Source organism: Zerene cesonia, chromosome 5 (assembly GCF_012273895.1).
Source record: "Zerene cesonia ecotype Mississippi chromosome 5, Zerene_cesonia_1.1, whole genome shotgun sequence".
NCBI lineage: Eukaryota > Metazoa > Arthropoda > Insecta > Lepidoptera > Pieridae > Zerene > Zerene cesonia.
In genome coordinates, this window is record NC_052106.1 from 7486471 (window position 1) to 7508721 (window position 22251).

The following is a 22251-nucleotide window of genomic DNA, read 5'->3' on the forward strand; positions in this document are numbered from 1 at the left end:
GCGAGGCTCGACTGAACGAGCGAGAGAGGGAACTGGAGCGACGCGAACGTGCAATAGGAGTGAAGAAGATGGAAGACAAAGCGATATCGCCGCCGCCGAGCGAAGCCGAACCGCCGCCCTGTTGACCGACGCGAGTTATAATGAGGCTTGGGACTATGTGATGAACGCTTCGCGCTACAGAGTACAAAACGTTGAGGTGCTGAAACGAACGTTTACCCTCTGCGACGTTAGTCTGTGACATGTTTACTTAAAACCGAATGTCGGTTCAAATCTCTATAATATCCAATAGCCATGTACATAAAGGAAGTACACATTTAATGCGATTACGTTCTGTGTATACTGTTGTTTTCATATAATCTTTTCATGTGCCATTCTCAGGGTAATCCTGACCTTTCCGTAACCTCACTGCTTTTTCAATAATAATAAAATACTCACGTAATATAATAATAGTTTTAAAGCCTACAACCATAAGCATAATTTATACAGGGTTATTTTTAATATAACATTCTTATATACAAACTTTTACATCTTTCCCATTCTTTTGTAAATAGACTTAGACTGCCAATATAGATATTTTGTCGTACCTATTTAATATTTTAAGATTTCACACAAATAACTCTGTATAAAACCTCAGATATACCAAATAATTCTGAATTAACTCATTCATGACATGTATTAACTTACCTCTGGAAAGGTTGTACTTTTTTTTATCTGTATTTTCTGGAAAGCTCAATAATAAACGATCATAAATCTACAATACGTTAATATACATGTATATAGGACGCTTCAATTCCAATACACGGTTAATTTAATGAAATAAAAAAGAAACAAATTTTAAATTTGCTGTACTGCTTATAACACGTTATCAATCACATTTGATCTTAAAATATATAAAGGAGCCGATCCTTTAAGTAAATAAAAATTGTTACATTTATGTCCGGGCGGCAAAATTTATATATGAAGGGTTAAATCCCGCATTCTACCTCATTGTAAATAAAATTATATTTGGCTAAATTAAGAAATTTAACGTAAGCATTTTTCTTTACACGTATATAATTTATTATTGTACTTTGGAGCAATAATTTAATGTGAAATCACTGCCTGACTTAAACCTAGGTAATGATTTTTCTGTCTATATGAAATTTATATACTTCGTATGTTCCCCTATCATCACAGTACATCGTTTTTTTATCTTTAGAGTTGATCACTTGAACCATCTACCCAATAAGGTTGTGATATAACCACAGATATGTAGGTACTTTACAAAATTTGCTGTCTGTTACGATAATTATTAGAATCCAAAAGGTACCATGGCAAATTACTGCTTTATTAAACATAAATTAATGTATTAAGAAGTCATGGTACCCACGCAAACTATTGGGTAGATGGCGAGTTAAAGCATCGATTAACATTAGCCAGTGACAGAGCATTTTTTGTAAATAGTCGTGACTGAGGAGTTCGAGTTTTGTATGACGGCACCCATTGAACATATGTGCCGTGTGATTTTCGTAGATTACTTAAAAAGTTTAGACAATGGTTCGAACCAATAAACATGTTTTTTTTTTACCGTTCCGGTATTTTTTATATTTTGCGTTAATGAATTCCAATTTATTGGCTGGGCAACCCCACTCTGTGCCTGGCACAGATAAAATATTGTGAAATGAAATTTCACGGTCGAACTGTTTTGGCAAAGCTCAAAATATATGTAGACACTTATGTTTTTCTCTTATACTTTCTACATCATTCTATTTATAGCAACGAGTGCTATAGCGTAGTTGTTACAATACAGTTTTTAGTTAAGGAGGTATCTCTAGTCAGAGACGTTTCGAGACAAAAAAAAATATGAAAAAAATTACCATTTACTTTTTTTTAGTATACATGTGTAAGTACCACGGGCGAGTGTTATAACTTATTTTAAAAATTTAGAGTAAAATAGCAATGAACGTATGTACGTGTATTTAAATAGTGTGTATAATGAAACTTTTCTGTCAGTACCCATGTAAAACATATATTTTGGTGCTATGATGTTTTTGGCTTGGCTAACGTAGTTATTAAATGTAAATATAATATAATTTTAGTATTTATTGGCAACTATTTCGGTTCTAATTATGTATGGAACGTTTTGAAAATGAAATTCTGTATATTTTTTTTTTTTCATAGACTATGGCTTGGCCATTTTAATTGTATAAACACAGATTATGTTAGACTGATTTAATTACGAGTAATGAAATTGACTAGCAATTTTTTCGACTGTGTTTATATAAAAAGAAATGTGTGTCTATGCTGTGTTTATATAATTGGCTGTTAAATATGTTAACGCTTTAATTCTTACAATAAGTTGTTGTAGTTATTGTATCGATGGAAAAGTTTCAAGTTTCTCTCACTGTCTGTTAGTGGAAATGGTGCTAAGTAAGGCCATGTACCTATACTTTGTCGGACAAGGCTAATTTGGCTAGTACCATCAATGATACGATTATCTGAATGAGTAGATTGCATAATTGATTCTATATATTTTTATTACTTTTATTTATAATATATGTCATCGTAAAATTGTGAACATTGTTTTCTCTAAATAGAATCGGGAATGTATCCCGCGAAATGGCAATCTCTCAGCAAAATAGATAATTTCGATACATTCGCATATCACCAACGTATAATGTTACTGTGCATAATATTTCGATAGATTGCAATCTCGTTAGATTATAACCTAACGGTTTTTACAATTTTGCGACGACATATAAGATAACTGTTATCGAAAGTTTCCTTCTCATTTAAAAGTTCTTTTAAAAGTTGCGTTCCGGATTCTCTTTTAATAATTTTTGAAATCTTATAAAATAAAGAATAGAAGATCGTAAGTAAACTTATTAAATTATTAGTTTCGGGAGCATACTTTTAATGCATTTTTCTCTCTATAACTCCTATCAAAATGAGTCAGCCCTAGTTAAAATAGCCTTGTTGAACAACTGTAATGAAATGAAGTTGGATAATAATTTTTGAATGAAAATTGAACTATATTGTTAGAGGCCTAAGTATACTTTATTTCTTAATGAAAATAATTTATTTTATTCTATAAAGGGAATATAAATTATGCACACTAAAAAATCCTACGAGTAAGTGGACAAATGAAACGCACGATAATTGAAACCAAATTCATGATGCATAATAAGTTAATATTTCCAATAGACATCATGTTCTATTTTTAAAATTGCCGCCATATCGAAAAATATCTTGCCAGTAAATAACCCGAAAAGTGACTAACAGATCATTCAATATTTGTGGAAGTACTCCCAAATGCATATTATAATTTCAAAACAATTGCAAAACATATTAAATATTAATTTCTCTTGTTTGCAGTTGCTTTTATATTAATCAATTAATCAACAGCATAATATTATTCAATAATTTGAAACATGTGTTTCGTTAGGTTAGTTTTTATATTTATTACAAGATACGTAAACATCACATCAGAAATACACAATTTACTGCATCTTATAGACAGTGAGAGTACAAAATATGTAAATATTGTTTTACAGAACTAATACATTGTAAAGGAATACCAGGCTGTTGACCACTAAAGTATAAATAAGGTGCAATTATTGTTTATATCTTTTATTGACATAAAATAATATTTATTTTTCAAATGTATAAAGTTTTTTTTTATTTCATCATTTATGGATCATCATGCTTTTTTAATACTCTATCAGAGATATAGCAGCAAGATTTCGTTTTAAGCTCTTAGAGTGGGAAGCAATATATTTATTGTGTTTTGTCCTGTTTCATTCAATTTAAAAATAGAATAGCGTCGTCAAGAACAATCGGCGCGTTTTTCTATATTTAAACTTCACAGATAAAAAATATAAACAAAATGCGCATCTTGTAATTGGTGATTTGCCAGGGTATGATTTACTCCTGTGATCTCAATGTATGATTGTTAATACACTATGTATTCTTTGAAAAAGATGCCACCACTACAGTCGCAAAATAAAATATTTCAAGTTAATGACAGTTTTATTTCTCACACAATTAATAAAAGAATAAAAGCCTGAATGAATTTTAACCACATAATATTATGTATAGAATGAAGAAAAGAGGAATGTAAGTTCTTTTTTGAAGTTCAATTTAATTTCAATAATTAATTATTTTTTTACAAATAGATATGTAACTGAAATAATGAGCGAAAAAACTTGTTCATATGAGATTTAATTTATGATTATGAATTTTTTACTATTCTATGTTCAATTTGACTATATTTCTGTGTCTATGGTGTTGTTTATTTCAACACGCAAGATGTGATTAAAGATAACATAAATTTTTATAATAAACATATAAATATAACACATAGATACGCCAAAAATTATAACTGTATTTTACAGTCGGAAAGCATCTTATTATATAATATTATCATTGTAATTAGTGAGTAAATACAGTGGTTTTTTGCGTGAGCGTATGAACGAGAAGTTTCGGGTTTGATACCGGACAGTTGGAGAGAGAGAGACTAACAAGAGAAAGTGGCGATCAAACAGGACATAAGATTAATCACCTAAATCTGCAAAAATCCGCACACTCCATAAATTATCTTTTTCATAAATCATTCAGAAATATTGATTCTGAAGTACCAATAATATTTGGAAAAGTCACAGAATTCAAAACATATTTAGTAAAGTATACCTATATTTATATATTACAAGCTATTTGCCCCGGCTTAGCCCGTGGGTCATATTATATAGCCTATGTCTCTCGGTGAAGTTGCAGCTTTCAAATGGTGATAGAATTTTTGAAATCCAGTCCAGTGCTTCTTGTGTGAAATCGTTACAAACATACAATATTAGTGTAGATACCAATCCGAAAAATCATAAAACCTTAACTGGTACTGAGACAGTATAGTAGTATATTATTTAAAAATGTCTGTAACTCAGCAAATTTCCCACTATCCACAAACTACAAAGCTAATTTCAAACCCCCTAGCGAAACTAGCGCTATGATTGGTTTTCAACCAGTTATTAACTTACAGCAGGAGAATAACATATAAATCAATTGCTATTCTAAATAGTCTCGAAAAACTCGAGAATGACTCGGAGAATTCGGGATAGAATGTATTAAAGTAAAGAATATATAAAACCGATATCTATAATAAAATAAAAACGGTTTCATAAACGTTCTATGGCGTTGCTAATTTCGGCGGGTCAGCTGATGTAATAATTCTAAATTTTAAACCTGAAATCATCATTAATTTCTGTTTCGAGTTTTGGACAGAAATAACTAAGACACTGACTTTTCCTCTCTATTAAGATGTAGATCTAGAAAACTTGTCATGTATTATACGTGTTTTTAATGTATAAGAAGAATTAAACGATTTATTACTATTTATTTTATGTTATTTTATATTACATACAATAAAATCAATATAAATGGTACACGTATCCAAACGCAAGTCGAACATAGATTAGTTTGATTAATTTCTGTATAGATGGCGCTAATTTCAAGAAGTTCAGACGGTCGTGACTTCGTTTTAACTTTCTCTGTATATGGAGAAGTAACATTAAATAAAGGCCAACACAAATTGGGTAATTTGTTTCGAAAATGAATTCGTATTCAAATATAGACCATTCATTTACAGAGAAAAATAACAATAAAAATGATTTGAATATATATCTAAGTTTTTTCCTATTTATATCCAAGCAAACAGATAATAGATAACATTTTAGAAATAGGTTTAAAAGTTGTACCTAGTAGATTACATAATGATGTGAGGTGCAATGAAAATTTGAATGGTCAAAGTTTATATATTTATTATATTATTATATATTTATTTATTATTTAAAAACTAAGTAGGTAATTTAATGTAAGAGGTCAACTATTTGATAGAAAAATTTGATATAGATATAGATTGTTTTTGATGAATTTCTCAATAAATATGCTTTGTTTGTTTATTACATTTTTAAATTTAAATTTGAATTTGAAGCTCTGCTCCTAGTTCTAATGTCATCTGCCGAAAACTAATTAAATCTAAACATAACGCTTCATACCACAGATAACAGAATACTATACTAGTACTTCATACCTAATTGTTGACTATTGTCTATTATTGCTTAATCATTACCACACGTAGTACCTTACCGGAATACTCTTTGATCATTATATTACCACTGTACAGCATACATCACACTAAAATTTTAAAGGAAATTATAATAAACTCACTTCTTTAATAAATCACACTTTTTCATAAAGATGAAGTTGAAAAATATCCTGTGATTCTAAGAGATAAAGATTGGATGTTATCGTCTTAACATGTAGTATTCGACACTTTTTTGTTGTTGATTAACAAAATAACCGGTTTATAAATAATTTATCTACATGTAACATTTTGCATAAATTAAGTGTACAAAGGTCGTAATTTTATCGTTTCGCTCTCGAATCTCGATAGAATTAATTCAGCTACTGTTAATTGCAACTATTATGATGAATGTGAAAGTTTAGGTGAAGTCCCGTGTCCCCTAGTGGGGTATGGGGCAGATGATATACAACCGTTTCACTGATCGATTTTCTTTATGGACAAGTAGATGATCAGCCTTCTGTGTCCTGCCAGACCGAGACATTTTTTTTTTGTTGTGCGTCCCAACCGGGAATCGAATCCAGAACCCCTCGGTTTTAAGCTCACGCGTTAACCACTGTACCAAGGAGGCGGTCAATGTGAAAGTATAATGAACCATAAATGTTTCTTCCACAAGCTCAACGATACATGATACCTCAATGGGTGTTAGTGTAATTAAGAGATACTAGACAATTAATAAAAACTGTCACATACTTGAATCTTTCTAAAAGTGTCGATTGATGAAAACACTATATTAATTAAATGGAAAATACCTAAGGATTAAATTTGAAATTAATAGCATGAAGAAAAACTAACAAAGTAACTAAATAGGGAACACAAACAACAACAAAAAATGGTTGCCTGTAAAGTCGGTTTTACGGGCGAAGATTTTACGTGACAACGTCTTTTTCTCGGTAGAATATTTATTGATATGAATATTATTAAATTGCACAATAGGAACAAGGAATTGAATGAAAATAAGAATTGCACAAATTTTAACTATAGAAAATATATTTTGTTTACTAAAAAGACAGAGACAGAGACACAATCACGCGCCGATTCAATGCGCCTAATTCTCTAGTGCTGCGCGCGCGGCGGACCGATCATAGTTCGGTGACTCATCGTAACGTTACCTTTTTCATAAGTGCCTCCGAGCCGCAACCTAATTTGAGACGTTGTCACGTCAAAAACTAAATACACTAAAACTAACTAGATAACTTCATGTCTACCAAAGATAGCTTACAATCAAACCGGTAAATAACAAAGGTACTCGCATCAAACATAGCTCATTCTACCCAAGAAAGAATCCCATCTCTACTTTTATACTTTTTTCACTATGTAATACCACAGGTAACATAATACTATACTAGGTAAAACGTACTGGCTTTCGGTTTGCTCGCGTAGTCACAGGAAAATATAAGAAGTCCAGAGCTTTGAGATCATAATTCCCGTTTCCTTGGGGTTTCTGGGATAAAAACTATCCTATGCCCTTTCTCGGCTTTCAAACTGTCTTTACCAAATTTCATTCAAATCGATTCAGTGGTTTAGGCGTGAAGAATTCGGTACGACTGTAGTTTGTTGAAAAATTAATTGCTGTTTGTGGTGGATGTAATTTATGGTTTCTTCGTGATAAAATATTATTTTTAATATGTGCCTCATTTTTTACAAACAGAGATAAAAAACTAAGTTGGGAACGGTTGCAGATATTATGTATTTTTATTACATTGATATAATACAAACCAATTAACTTGTACTGTGTAGGAATCTTACTACTTAGGTACTTTAATAAACAGTTAAATTTCTGAAACCTAAGAAATGCATGTGGATTTAAGAAATAATTCAAACATAAGTTTTTATGTCAGAACTCTTTAAATCTTCTGTGAGAGTGTTCTATTTTTCCCGGTGCCAGCTGCAAAAGGGGTTATTATTCTTCGTGCGTATTTATGTGTTTATGACAGAGTAGGTTTCGAAAGGATGATCAGTTTTTATTGTCTTTATTTTTTATTAGAAACTGTTGTTCGTGCTAACATTCCTAACAATGCTTTGTGGAAGTAGAGGCAGCCGTTTCCAAAATATTCCGCTTTTTAATAAATGCGAGTAAATCTCAAATGATAGAATCCGACACGACGTCCCAAAAACAAATGGAGGTCCTTAAGTCGTAGTGTTTTTTAATTTTATTTTCCACATTATCTGACACATAATTCGAGCTCTTTTAAATGTTTGAATGGCTGAATTCTGTGTGATTACCATACAATGTTAATTCACATACAAATAATAATTATGCTTCATGGAGGTCAGACTATGAACCCGCGCTAAAGTTATAAATGATTTACTATTTTGAATAAATTAAAACCTATTTGCTATACGATACGATATTTATAAGCCGACTAGTATACAATTTAAGGCATCTAGGTGTCAGATGCCGGTGGTTTTAATTAAATTAAATTTCGATCTTGTGTCCTACTAAATATCCTAGAAATTTACCAATTCATGATAGTTAAAATTGAATTTATAAGCATGCATTATGAATTTGAAAATTCTAGAAATGCGTATTTTTAGTAGAAACTGCTCGATTCTGAAATGTGGCCAGTTGACAATAATTTTCTATCATATAAAAAAAATCGCTTATCGGTAAAAAACTCACGGAATTATCAGGTAACATAACAAACAAAAAATTAACCAAAAAGAATCATTGTTGAGTTCAGAAAATCACACGAAAAGTAATATATGTCTTTAGTACGTAAAAGTAGATATTTTTTGTTTTATTTCTCTATTTGACAGATAATATAAATATACTACTATGTTAGCCTATACTTCTGTTACACAACCTAAGTTATATTACCTCGTATCTACGTAACAGCTTATCAAACTGGTTGAGCAAAGAGAAACGATAATTATTCTTTATTTATCAGATAATCTTGAAATCCTCACAAACAATACCTTAGTTATTTTTAATATTTCGCTTTTGATTATCGGTTTATATTGATAAATTAGCGATTTAAAGAATTTTAATTACCTGACTAAATTCGAACGTCATAAATCATAACAAAATAATGACTTGTACCTATTTCTTCCTCAAATATGTACCCCTTGATTCTTGGTCTACGTAAGCATTCGAGCTTCCTTCCTTATTTATTTGCTGATAATTTATGGGTTTACCAACGTAGAAAAGTTAAAGCTTATACATATATCATACGTAACTTATTTGTTATAGAATAAGAAACAACATTTTGAAAGAAAAAAGATAACCAAATTTAAAAATAAAGACTAAAAATCTCGCTCATATGTTAGAAATAAAAATCAACTTAATTATCTCACCTACTTTTATGCTTTACTTTTGTTATTTCCCTCAGCTTCGCACGCGTTAATTCCGAGTAGTTTAATAGATTACCTTCCTCTTGAATTACTTTATCTAATAAAAAAACCCCATCAAAATCCATTGCGTAGCGTTAAAGATTTAAGAATACATAGGGACATAGGGACAGAGAAAGCGACTTTGTTTTATACTATGTAGTGATGCGTAAGGAAATTTCATGTTTAGTCATGAAATTATTGTAGTGACCAATCCTTGGTAAGCATACAAAGTTTGAATTAAATCTTCTTTAAAGTGGGTCAAAATCGAGTCTAAGGAGTCGGTTATATACGAATATATAGGTTTTGTTGTGTAGCATTACAAATGTGTTTAGCTATTCATTTAAACGAGGAAAAAACAGTGATTGATTTTCTTGAATATGCTTATCCAAATTACCTTGTTTTATTTATCAGAGTATTAAGATATAATGAAAAACATTATTTTCGTTAATGAATTTCCCTGGATGTTTAATTTGCCTATTACAGTGCCTGCCTCCCGTGTGGTCTAGTTCTGAGAAGTCGGTATTGTTTTTTTTTTATTTTTGGTTAAAGTCATCATTAGTTTTAGAAAATAATTATATTCGTGAAAAATCAAAGAGCACTTACTTATCAAGGAGATAATATGAAGTAAGACCTAGAGCTTTTGTCACTGAACTCCTAAACGGGTGGAGCGATTTTATTCAAATTATTGTTTGCCTTCAGGTGGGTTCGGGAATGCTTTAGAAGTTTAAATTAATAATTGAAATAATTGAGAGAAGTCGCGAGCAAAAGCTAGTTACAAAATAGCAGTAGGAATACCGACCTCACCCCAATTATAGGTAGTATACTTACTGAACCAACCACGGTTCAGTAGGTATACTAGTTTATACAAATTATCATACGAAACTAGGCTAGGTGGAATAAGAAAAATCTAAAATTCGTTAGTAAAATTATTGCCAAACACACCTATACTAGGCATTTACCCAAATAAACACATTTTAAAGCAAAAATACGATATATTCAAGTGATTAATACCTAGATATTTTTTGCAAGATGTAAATTGGAAAGCATAGAAACGCATATTTGATTACGATTTGTTTTTAGACAAACTACTGTATCAATTTGGTTGTTGGATGAAGTTTGTTTTTGTTTGTCGCATATGTTAGTTGCAACAAAAACATTTAGTAGTTCTAACTAGGGAAAACGAGTTGTAACGAAAAACGGGTTTTAACGGTAAACATGCGTAAATTAATTCAGATGGCTTAAGCATTTCGCCAATATTTGTATCAGAAATACACCAAAATGTGACTAATTATAAATCTTAAAACAAAAACAAGTCTGTTACAACTCACAGAAGATATCAGAATGACCTCAATTCGTAAGCGCTAAGTTCTTGACCTCTCCGACAATAAACCTCAGAACTACGAAACAAAACATCGTACAGTTTTCGCATGAAGATTAATTATAAACTTGTGAATAAAAACATGACAATTTCAATAAACTATATAGATTACGCTGCTTAAGCGATAAGACCGCCTGTTGTGCTCTTCATCCTGCCGATGTTATTTATATCCTGTTTTTACTCTTCTTGTAAAGGTGCACAATAGAGTTTTTGATTGATTGATTGATTGAAACTATCTGGATTATTAGATATCCGGGCAGAGCCGGGGCGTGCAGCTAGTAATTTACAAGCTTACAATTTAATTACAAAACAACTTTGTACTTGGAACTCGTGTAAAAAGGAAACTCGCATTACGCAACGCTCTTTGGTCGTTGATTATTGCAACATCATACTGTTACTGAATGTTAAAAACAAAAACACCAGTTTAATATAAAATATTTAATTAATAAAAAATATCTCAACAACAATACCATCATAGTGCCATTTTGTGTTAAAAATGGAATGATTTATAAACATCTGGATAAACCTTGCACATACTACGCTACATGTACTAAGTTTGTGAAAATATTTACAATTAAATGCCCATGCCCTCACCGTAGCCCAGATATTAGCGGTAATTGCTGGTTTAAACCGGTTCCAAGCGGTAATTTACAGTTTGGATCGTATCTTTTCGATTCTGCTTGACGCTGTGCGCTGTAAGTCTGTCAGTTTCATCGCGAGCCCCATGTTCCCTTGTATCTTGATCTTGCCTTGGAAGAATGCCTTCTGCGGGTTCAGTTTGCCGGAGATCAGGTCGACGACGTCATCGTCGTTAATTGTGAATGTGACGTCACACTTCTCCTTTCCATTGTACGTGACTTTCCCCTTGCCCTCTTTGGCGTTGATGACCCAGTAACCTTCAATACCGCCAGGTCCTTTAACCTTGAATCCGTAAATCCCTCTGACTTTTTCGATGAGCTTTTCCTCGTCCGTTTGCATCGCCTCCTCTAAGATTTTCATGTACTTGAATACCTTGAACTCTTCAGGGTTGTCAGTGATAGCTGCAACCTGGTTAGGGCTGGCATTCTGGAAACCTTTGCGGTACATTGTAACGACTACTGCGCCTCCGAGACCTAAGTTATGCTGCAGAGCAATACGCGCTCGTGGTACCTGAAAACATAGACCTAATTTTATAAGATAGGAAATAGGAAAAAATAATACAATGGAAATATACATCGAAATTTCAAAGCAATAAACCTTGAACGTGATGACGTGTATACAATATACATTTATTAGGTATTCTCAGGTCATAAAGGCAATAAAATTAAATATTATAATAGGGGTAAAGGCATGAGATTTTGTAATGTAATATGATTGTCTTCAATTCTTTATCTTTGGCCAAAATGATAAAATATAGCAATGAAAAACATTGTTTATCAGAGAGTATGTTATCATTTTAGGTGCATTGTCCTTATATACAATGGTATAATATGTTATCTATATGAACGAAACATAATAATAATACAGTACAGTAATTGCAAACAGGATAATGAAAATCGAATAACACACATCAATACAATTTTACATAACACACAAAATGTTTGATGATTGATATTCAAATAAAAACCTATTACCAATTTAGAAACAGTCACAGTTTTATCATTGTAGTGTTGTTAATGACGATGAATTGCAAAAATTGCAAAGAATTTTCTTTTATATAGAACACATATTGTATAATGTAGGCACAGAACATATTGATTACATAACGGATTCACCAGCAACCAACAATTATATCGCAGTGGTATGTAACAGTATTGAGAAGTGTAATCAGCGGTTTACAGTTACATGTCTTGCCCCGTCAACCATTGAGAAATTGTAACAAACCTGTCTATCGCCAGCTTCTCCTCGGAGTTGCCACACTAGTTCAGAACATTGGGCTAGTCCAGTAGCTCCTAAGGGATGTCCTTTGGCTATAAGTCCACCACTGGGGTTGACAACAACCCTGCCGCCATATGTATTGTCTCCGGCATCTATGAACTTTCCAGCCTCACCCTCCCCACAGAGCTGAAGCCCTTCATATGTGATCATTTCATTGGTGGCAAAGCAATCATGTAATTCTACTACATCTACTTGCATTGGAGATATACCAGTCTTGGCATAGAGGCGTTCAGCGGCTATTTTAGTCATGTCGGACCCAGCAACTTTCATTAAACTATTTTCCTTGAAGACACTTTCAGTGTCTGTTGCCATTTCCATGCCGATGATTTCTACAGCTTTGCTCTGTAGGCCGTACCTGATTACGGCTTCTTCAGACATAAGGACGGCAGCTGCAGCACCATCGCTTGTTGGGCAACAAGCTAGCTTGTTAAGAGGTCCAAACACTTTGCGTGATTTTAAAATTTCCTCAACTGTGTACTCGCGGTTACCTTGCGCGCGTGGGTTCTTTGCTCCGTGACGATGGTTTTTTGCTGCAATTTTTGCTACATGAACCTCTGTGGTGCCATACTTTTTCATATGCTCGAGCCCCGCATTACCGAAATACTGAGCAGTCATAGGTGCACTTGTCAGATCGGCGATTTCTGCCATTTTCATTGTGTGCTTGTCCATGGGATTCGTCCTGTCCATGTACGCGCCACCTCCCAATGCACCAGGGGCCATTTTTTCAAAGCCAACGGCAAGGATGACATCAGATACGCCTCCCTCGATGAGTTGCTTACCAAGGAACAAAGCATTAGAGCCTGTCGAACAGTTGTTGTTCACATTGTAAATAGGTATGCCAGTCATGCCGACTTGGTATAATACGCGTTGACCACAAGTGGAGTCTCCGAAGACATAGCCGCAGACAGCTTGCTGTACGTCCTCATATTTTATACGGGCGTCAGCTAAAGCAGCTAAAACGGCCTCCTTGCCTAGCTCTGGATAATCTCTGTCTGGACTAGGCTTAACAAATTTAGTCATTCCAACACCAACTACGTAAACTTTTCTACCCATTTTGGTGTTTTATAATTACCTCGGTTACTCAACGTTGAACTGCGACGACTGCTTGTACCGCTATTGCGAAGTTAAATCTACAAGGAAAATATTACACTCTGTATTGGATCCTTTGCACGAAAGTTGAAGTATTGCACTGATAACAGTTAAATTATTAAGATTATAACTTATCAGACATTGATAAAACTAAAATGTAAATTTAATTTTAAAATATAAGACCCGATCAACCTAGGTGCGTACTGCAAGCACAGAAAGAATGAATGGTTAATAATATTCAAGTTTCAACTTTCAAGTTGAACTTTGACGTCATCAGTCAATTTGACTTTGAACCCATTCGGATACGTGTACAGGCATATTAAATAGTCTAAGTTGTGTTTTTAAAAATGTTGTAACAATGCTTTAAAATTAATTTAACGATAATAATATAAAAGTTAAAAATAAAAAACTTTTCGTATTTAGTTTTAGAACTTGTATAAATTTTGTAGCTTAAAATTTAAAACATGGCCTGAAAAGTATGCTTTCTAATATTATTATGAAGAAAAAATAACAAAAGACTTATTTGGCAATTATCATTTGGGTGTACAATACATTATTTTGAAATCAAAATTTTGAAAGTAATAAAAATTTTCAAGAAAGTAGGCAATGACTTTAAATAAGCAGAAGATATTAAGCGAACTAGGGAGCGTTGTGAATCAGTTACAGAGTGCGGATTGGTGAGTATTCTTCGTGTAACTTTGTAAACTTCACTTGAATCCTGTAGTGATTTTTTTTTATTTATTGCAGTGGTTGCATGGGAAAGTTATTTGGTAATTCTAATCAAAATAATAATTCAATGGGTTCGCCGTTTGTACAACAGGGAGGTTATAAACACAGCTGTTGCCATGGGCACGGATGCGGGTATAACGGAGTTGCAGGTGGAGAGTCCTATTCACAAAAGACTCCTTATTCTTGCATGGGTCGTTGCAACCCACCCAAACTGTATGCTGATACTTATAACTTTTTAAATGAAAATTTAATGCAACCAGTTGTGAAGGAGGTTTATCATGATCTTAAAACTATTAGCCCTGCAAATACAATTATGAATAATGAAATGGGTGCAAAATTGGGCCTAGGTCAAACACAAGGCTTTAATTCGTACAACCAACTTCCCACGAATCAAAATTATACGAACAACATTATGTCAACTGGTCACATACAAAATCAACAAGTGATGCAAAATCCTCAGATGATGCAAAATTCCCAGATGCCAGGTACGGCTCACAATCAGCAATATTTAGGGGGGATGGGTCCTCAAATTATGAATATGATAAACGGGGAGTCTATTGTAGGTTCGCCGCAGCAACAAAGCAATCAGTTAAAGGAAATTGGGGCTGCTCAATCACCACATGGAAAAGTAGGATTGACACCTTTATCTGTGCCTAATTATAGCAACTGCAATAATTCCGCACAACTGTTTGGTAAAAACATCAATCCAAATGAACAAAATATCTATGCCGCCAATGTTGCAAATACAACACCCAACATGCAATCAGTAAATTCTATGCAGAAAGCAAATCCAATGCAGCAAACTCAATTACCACAGCAAGTGTCTAATTACGGACAGCACAATCTTGGTATGAAAAAATTCAATGAAATGTTCCCAGGTGTTATGCAAGGCTTAGGTGGTGACTTGGGCTTCGATCCAATGTCGATTGCAATTCAAATGAATCCCGCGAACCAACAACAAGCGGCTATGAATACAATGCAAAAAATGATGAACAATAACGAAAATCTTGGTAAAATACTGACGCCCGCGCCCACACAGCCAGCACAAAATACAATCACGCAGCAAAGTCCAACAGTTCCAAATCCGGTAGGAAATCCTGCAAATCAAGTTCAAAATAACGTAATTCTGGATCAGACACAAATGAACAATCAACAAAGTATGATGGCATCGAATCAACCGAATAACCAACCAACGACAGCTTATCAACAACAACCGAATGCAATTCCCGTGTATAACCAACAAATTTACCAAGCTGTTGCAAATCCTCAGATGACTCAGCAATCCTCATTGCCGCAAACGACTCCACATCAAATGTTTGACCCAAATACGGGTGCGCCTACTACGCCACCAATTCTAGCCACAGTCCGAGAAGACTTAGTAATGACACACCCCGTCACACAGCCACAGTCTCACTTACCTAATCAACAGCATTTCACACCTCAAACCGTCAAAGAACCAATATTTCCTGTGGATACGACGAATCATAAAATTTACCATGATCTTAACCGCAAAAACATGGAACCAGCGCATTATAACACTCTTGGGCAGCCAGTTGAAAAGCTTCCTGGTAATATGTACCATCAACCTATACCATCGCTTCCCCAAACATTGTCTCCTCAACCTTTGCATACCAATCAAGCCAAATACTCCAATGTAAAGGCAACTGTGAGTAAGACATCGCTTATGGGCAATAAACCCGCTGGCCAGACACCCAGTAGAAGTCAATTGCAACAAATTTACAACCAATACAAAGGTTCTCAATCATTTACTCAACAAAGTATTAAGGCTCCTGTTGAAGGACCCTCGCAGTCTGACAGACGATTAAACATTAGTAAGGAAGCAAGACAACATAATGTTATCCCTATAGAAAAAACGGGAGGTGATTCATACGCTAATAATCAACCTATTATTCAGAAGACGGACATTGGGCACGTAAATGGTCAAATTGGAGATGTTATAAAAGAAAATAAACCAGAATTGGCAAAACAGGTATAAAATTAATTATATTTATATTACTTATCTTATACCTTTAAACGAGCAATTCTTGTATATATATATATATATAATTGGAATCTCGGAATCGGCTCCAACGATTTTCATGAAATTTAGTATATAGGGGCTTTCGGGGGCGATAAATCGATCTAGCTAGGAATTTTTTTTAGAAAATGTCATATTCATGTTTTATTCGTGTTTTTTTTCCTGACATCTATTGGTGAATAATAATACTATTTTGCTTCGTAGATAGCTGGACAACTGAAATAATGTCATATTCGTGTTTTATTCGTGTTTTTTTTCCTGACATCTATTGGTGAATAACAATACTATTTTGCTTCGTAGATAGCTGGACAACTGAAATAACACATAGGCACTTTTTATACCGATATTCCTACGGGATACGGTTACGCAGCACGCTTACGCGGTTTCAACCGCGAGTCACAGCTAGTTCTGTTTAATGCGTGTTGTAATTTGGAGAGCAACTAATTTATTTTATTTTACGCTTAGGACTTGCCGTCCTCTAATCGTAAGTATAGAAATGGTCTGCAAGATATAATATATACTTCATATCCAACGTCGGCTGCTTGGAGCTTTCATGGAGATGGGCAGCGATCCAACTTAGTAGGACGTCGTCATAATAAATATCGTTATTAATTTAGAATTTGGTTCTTTATTAAGATACGAAAAATTGTTTTGTATAATGTGGTGCTTACGTGATAGAGTTTTGGTGTAAATTATTTGTTTGTGATTAATCATTGTGATGTATCATGTAACATTAAAGATGAATTAATAAAATATGCTAAACTCGAAATGTGAATATTAAATCATATTATATAATATATTAAATTATATGCACCATGAACTCAGTGATAATTGAATAATGAATAATGAAATGAAAATATAAATAATGGAGGTTCATTAACAAGGCAGGCATCAATACTTAGTGTCTTATAAAATAATTGGGCAGTTCAACGAACAAATCGAAAATTATTAAGCTTCGTTCAGGCTGAGGTGATACCCGCGCGGCACCAATGCAACAGTGTGGTGTATAATTTATTACGCGTGGAGTACTAATGTTTTAAAACTGTATCAACCATCATTTAAATACATTTAAATACCTAAAGATAGAATTCGGTTCTAACCCAACTAATCTAACCTGAATATACCTAGTCATTGAAATTTATACACCTTTTAAAATAAAACCATTGTTAAATAAAAATTGTTGATTACACTGTCTTCTCAGTTGATTTTGGTTTGAGTGTTTATTTCTCACTGGACTGCCGAAATATTTATCTATCCATTCCATGATTTTTGCTAACCATATAAGGAAGTGTGCCAATTTTTCACATCAAAAGAAGCAGGCCACACAACAACTCAAAATATTCACCATTTCAACCGATGACCCAAAAAATGAAGGAGGTTCTCAATTGAAGATGTACGAAAAATGTGCGCAGTCTGTTGAATTGTTGTTGTCCGTCCGTGTACAGTTTTTTCATGTGAGAAGCTTGTGTAGGAAGAACTGTGTATAATAGGCACACAAAAGGCAAAGCTTGTGCGTGTGGTAGGCCCATTAGCTGAAGCAGAAACAATAGAGTTCATGGTATAGGTAACAAAGTATAGACTACAGACTAAAGTCAGATATAGTTTTGTTGTGAGCGAAATGCGAATGTGCTGCTGCTGCTGAATTGATATTTGATATTTGCTAGAGCTTTCGGTTTTGCACAACACAACTATACGTGTTTAACTGCGAATACCCAATAAATTGCGCTTTGGGTGAATCTCTGTAACTGGTTCATTATATTTGAAAGATCTTTTTCTCATTTTTATACTTAGTGTTTGTAAAATGTCTCTTTTCGGATCTTTGATGGCGGACGTTGAGGACGATCCATTTTTCGGGTAAGCTTCGTTTACTTTTCGCATGGAATTTTATAAGTAAGGCCAATATAATTTGCGGCCCTCATATCTGTGGAAAATCTCTAATGGTAGTTAAGCATAGCGAAACCCAGAGTCGTGAACATTTTAGAAAATGGAAAATTTTGTTCCTATGCTCTTGTTTTAGAAAAAATATGTTACAACATACGGTATTGACTAAGAAGGTTATACGTAAATGGGATATTTGTTAATATTGCAACGGTTATTTAAATATTTAAACAACAATTTTAATTGATGGCCAATAGATGATCTACCCACTTTCATGTATTTTTTTGGTTTGACAAAATCAAGTGATGTGTGTATTATTTCTTATATTCCTTTTAATAACTAATAACTGACGTTCTTAAAAACGAAAGCATATTCTCAATTCAACTGTACTCTTTTTGGTTTTGGATTGTTATCTGATGACTGAGTTTTTAAACGATTAGCATGTTAATTTTTTTTTTGTTTTGTTTTATAAGAAATTGTTTAGTTGTTACAAACACCCCTGTGTTAAGATTCAGACATGTAGAAATTAAAATGTTGTGTACTACTTTATTTAGCCTAGACTGAATCATTTTACAAGTGCTATTCTGTGTCCATTTTTTACATCTTTAATAGAGTTTTTATAATTTTAAGGGTTATTTTATGTACTTTTAGTTGTTTTTCTTTTCTTTCTTTGATAACCTTGACTTGTTTGTAAACGGTTCTGGTACTTATCCTAGTTTATTTCCTTTATATCCAAACCTGTATGTTCTCAAGCAATAATAATTAACAGTTAATTTATTTGAAATGTTGACAAACTTGACTTGACTATTATTTGTGTGTCATAATTGCAATGCTTCTATGAAATCAATTCTTCTGTACTTATAATACAAATATGAACATGCTAATCTTTGTAAGTGCTCAATTTATTTCACGAATTCTTTCACCTTTGGACATATATTAGTATAGAATATGCACATGATAAAGCCAGAATGGACAACAACTTATATTGTATATAAAACGAATAAAACAGTGTTTGAAAACAGAATAATGTTCCAATTGATATGTGTTTCAATATACTTAATTTTCATATATCTCAGCAAGTTATTAGTTATTCACACAATATTGATATTAATTGTCTGATTATTATTAAGAAATATGATAAATACTTTTCATTCATACACTATTCATTCATTTAAGATATTCAATTACAAGGTATAATATATATAGTGTGAAATACCAAAGGTTGAATGTAATAAGCTGATATTTTGATTGTCAGTGAATAACCAATCCTCTAAATATCTTATCATCATGATTATCAATTTTTTGCCAATGGTTTGTCTTTCTAATTAACATGTATTTGTGATGTGGATGTGTCTGATGATCAATGTAAAGTTTGTATATATATGTATGTAGTTTGTTGTATGGTTGGATGTATGTATGTTACTCTTTCAATAATAAAGCTTATATTTCAGTATAATTGGCATTGAAAAATCTTTACTGGCTTTATTATTATTGAGCTATTAAGTTAGTATTTATACATTAATATCGCCTTTTTGTTGTTTTATTTTCTTGTATTGTTTCTCACTACCTGTGTGTACTTGTATAATTGAGAATCATAATTATTTTTTATAGTACACATATATACATTGTTTTTCAGATCGCACATGCGTCATATGCGCCAGATGAGCAACATGATGAACTCTTTATTCTCTGACCCGTTTGGCATGCTCGGCGAGGGGCCACTGTCCATCATGGGGCCGCGGCACGGTAGTGCTTTGATGCCCTTCATGCCCCAGATGCCGTCACTGAATCGATTGTTTGCAGGTATTCTTGTGATGCTTATTAAATGCAGTGCGATTTTCGTCAAAAATATTTAAAAAAAATATTATTTGTGTGCTAATATATTACTAAGTAGGCCAATAAAAGAATGCACTTATGCATGTGAGTATTGGGAGTAGTTAGTAAAGCATAGTTTAGTAAATTCTTTTAAAGTTACAAGACAGTACTTTGGTATATGCATATTATGTAAAATTAACATGATTTTCCAAGTGTAAATAGTTAAACTTAACTTTATATCTAATTGAATAATTATAGGTTTGACTTTTCATTTTTATTGAAATAGTTTAAGTTTTTTGTATTTCACCAGCTGATTTATCGGATGGCAACATGGGGCCTGGCACCTCATTTAGCAGCAGCACTGTTGTCATGTCCAGTGGACCAAACGGAAAACCACAGGTATACATATTACCCACAAATTAAGACTAATTTTAAAAGTATATGAATTTTTTACACATTTCCATAACAAACAAACAATGTTTTACCATGATATATCAATTGGATGTGATCTAATTCCTTCAATCTAAAACACATTGCCACATTTACTTTTTATGTTGTAACTAGTTTTTGCCTGCGGCTTCGCACGCGTTATATTCGAAGTAGTTTAATATATCTATCTATTAAAAAAAATTGTTTTATACTTTATACTGATGACTATTTATGTATACTACTTTAATATTTCCTGGAAAAAACACAATATGAAGATATTTTCATTTCATAAAAGAAAAGAGGATGATACAGATATGGATTTTGCAAATTGTTACTTGTAACAACCATACTCACGTCTCCCTGAAACAATTTTTGTACAAAGAAAAAACACACTTGTTTCTATATACTATTTAGTTTACTTTAATGTGCACAGGAGTTTATGTACATATTTTATCAGGTGTACAGTTCATCAAGCAGCACAAAGATCGGACCCAATGGAGTGAAGGAGACGCGCAAAACTCTTCAGGACTCTCGCACCGGTGTCAAGAAAATGTCTATTGGTGAGAATGCTTATAATATACTGCTAAACAAGCTGAGCCGGCAGCTTTACTTATGTGGTACCCGGTGAAAGTGGCTTCAGCTATAATTATTAATTCTTATGTATCTCCATATGATTTTATTAATTATTTTATATTACAATAGGCAATAGAGGCTGTGTCTCGCTGGGTGGCAGAGTGGCTCTCCGCAAGTATGTTGTACATTTAAATAAAAGATGAACAAGGGATTGACATAGGGTTTAACGGAATGGACTAGGAAGGGTGAGGAAAAGGAAATCGACCTCGGGCTCCCCCACTTACCCTATGTAACGCGCTAGCATTGGCATGCTACTATTTCATGCCAATCTACTATGGGGGTGTGGTGGTACCTTCCTAACATTTAAAAAAAATATTCGTTTTCATGAAGGGAAAAATTTACAAACATCCATCAATACTCACAAATATTCATGGTTATTTTATTAGTTGTATAGTAAGCATAGCATAACTTAGTATAAGTTAGTAGCGTATGGGAAACATACAGAAGTAAAGTCACTGATAACAACAAAAACAGTTACATGTTGGAGGGTTTCTAGCAAAATTATATGTGATTAGGTGAATATATTGAACAAGTACTGACATTATCGAATTGTGGTTGAAAGTGGTTTGTGGTCATTACAAATGCTATGTTTATGAAATATGTGAAATAGCTCATTCATTTATTTATATATACCACAAAGTGTCTGTAATGGGGTGCAGTTTTAATCTTTGGGTATGGAACCAAGAAAAAAAAACTAAATTGTTTAAAACAAGAATATTATTTTTAAAAAAATTATTAGCGGAAACCAAACTGGAATAGTTGGATTGACCTATCTTATAAAAAATAACCAATTATAAAATGTATCGTTATCAGGTCACCACATCGGTGAGCGGGCGCACGTGATCGAGCGCGAGCAGAACGTGTACTCGGGCGACGCGGAGGAGCGGCAGGAGTTCATCA

At 33.2% G+C, this 22251-nt stretch overlaps 4 protein-coding genes across 4 annotated transcripts in view; 3 read left to right on the forward strand and 1 right to left on the reverse strand.

The window, feature by feature from the left end:
• LOC119839853 (ski oncogene) overlaps positions 1-4000 on the forward strand; it is a 49311-nt gene extending 45311 nt beyond the window's left edge. The window contains exon 3 of the mRNA XM_038366264.1: positions 6-4000. Within this exon, the coding sequence (XP_038222192.1) occupies positions 6-125 (120 nt within the window). The 3' untranslated portion in view covers positions 126-4000. The remainder of the gene's footprint in view (positions 1-5) is intronic.
• Positions 4001-11246: 7246 nt separating this feature from the next.
• On the reverse strand, positions 11247-13806 carry LOC119839874 (non-specific lipid-transfer protein). The gene is made up of 2 exons (XM_038366294.1): positions 12687-13806; positions 11247-11972 (listed from the first exon to the last, which is right to left on the reverse strand). The coding sequence occupies exons 1-2, from the start codon at positions 13791-13793 to the stop codon at positions 11472-11474; spliced, it is 1608 nt and encodes a 535-aa protein (XP_038222222.1). The 5' UTR covers positions 13794-13806; the 3' UTR covers positions 11247-11471.
• Positions 13807-14435: 629 nt separating this feature from the next.
• Positions 14436-17208, forward strand: LOC119840215. Its single transcript, XM_038366728.1, has 3 exons — positions 14436-14506; positions 14577-16548; positions 17062-17208. The coding sequence occupies exons 1-3, from the start codon at positions 14436-14438 to the stop codon at positions 17206-17208; spliced, it is 2190 nt and encodes a 729-aa protein (XP_038222656.1).
• Positions 17209-18193: 985 nt separating this feature from the next.
• The window catches only part of LOC119840216 (myeloid leukemia factor), a 9712-nt gene continuing 5654 nt past the window's right edge, over positions 18194-22251 (forward strand). The window contains exons 1-5 of the mRNA XM_038366729.1: positions 18194-18450; positions 20111-20277; positions 20600-20688; positions 21176-21278; positions 22165-22251. Coding sequence (XP_038222657.1) covers positions 18398-18450; positions 20111-20277; positions 20600-20688; positions 21176-21278; positions 22165-22251 — 499 coding nt within the window. The 5' untranslated portion in view covers positions 18194-18397. The remainder of the gene's footprint in view (positions 18451-20110; positions 20278-20599; positions 20689-21175; positions 21279-22164) is intronic.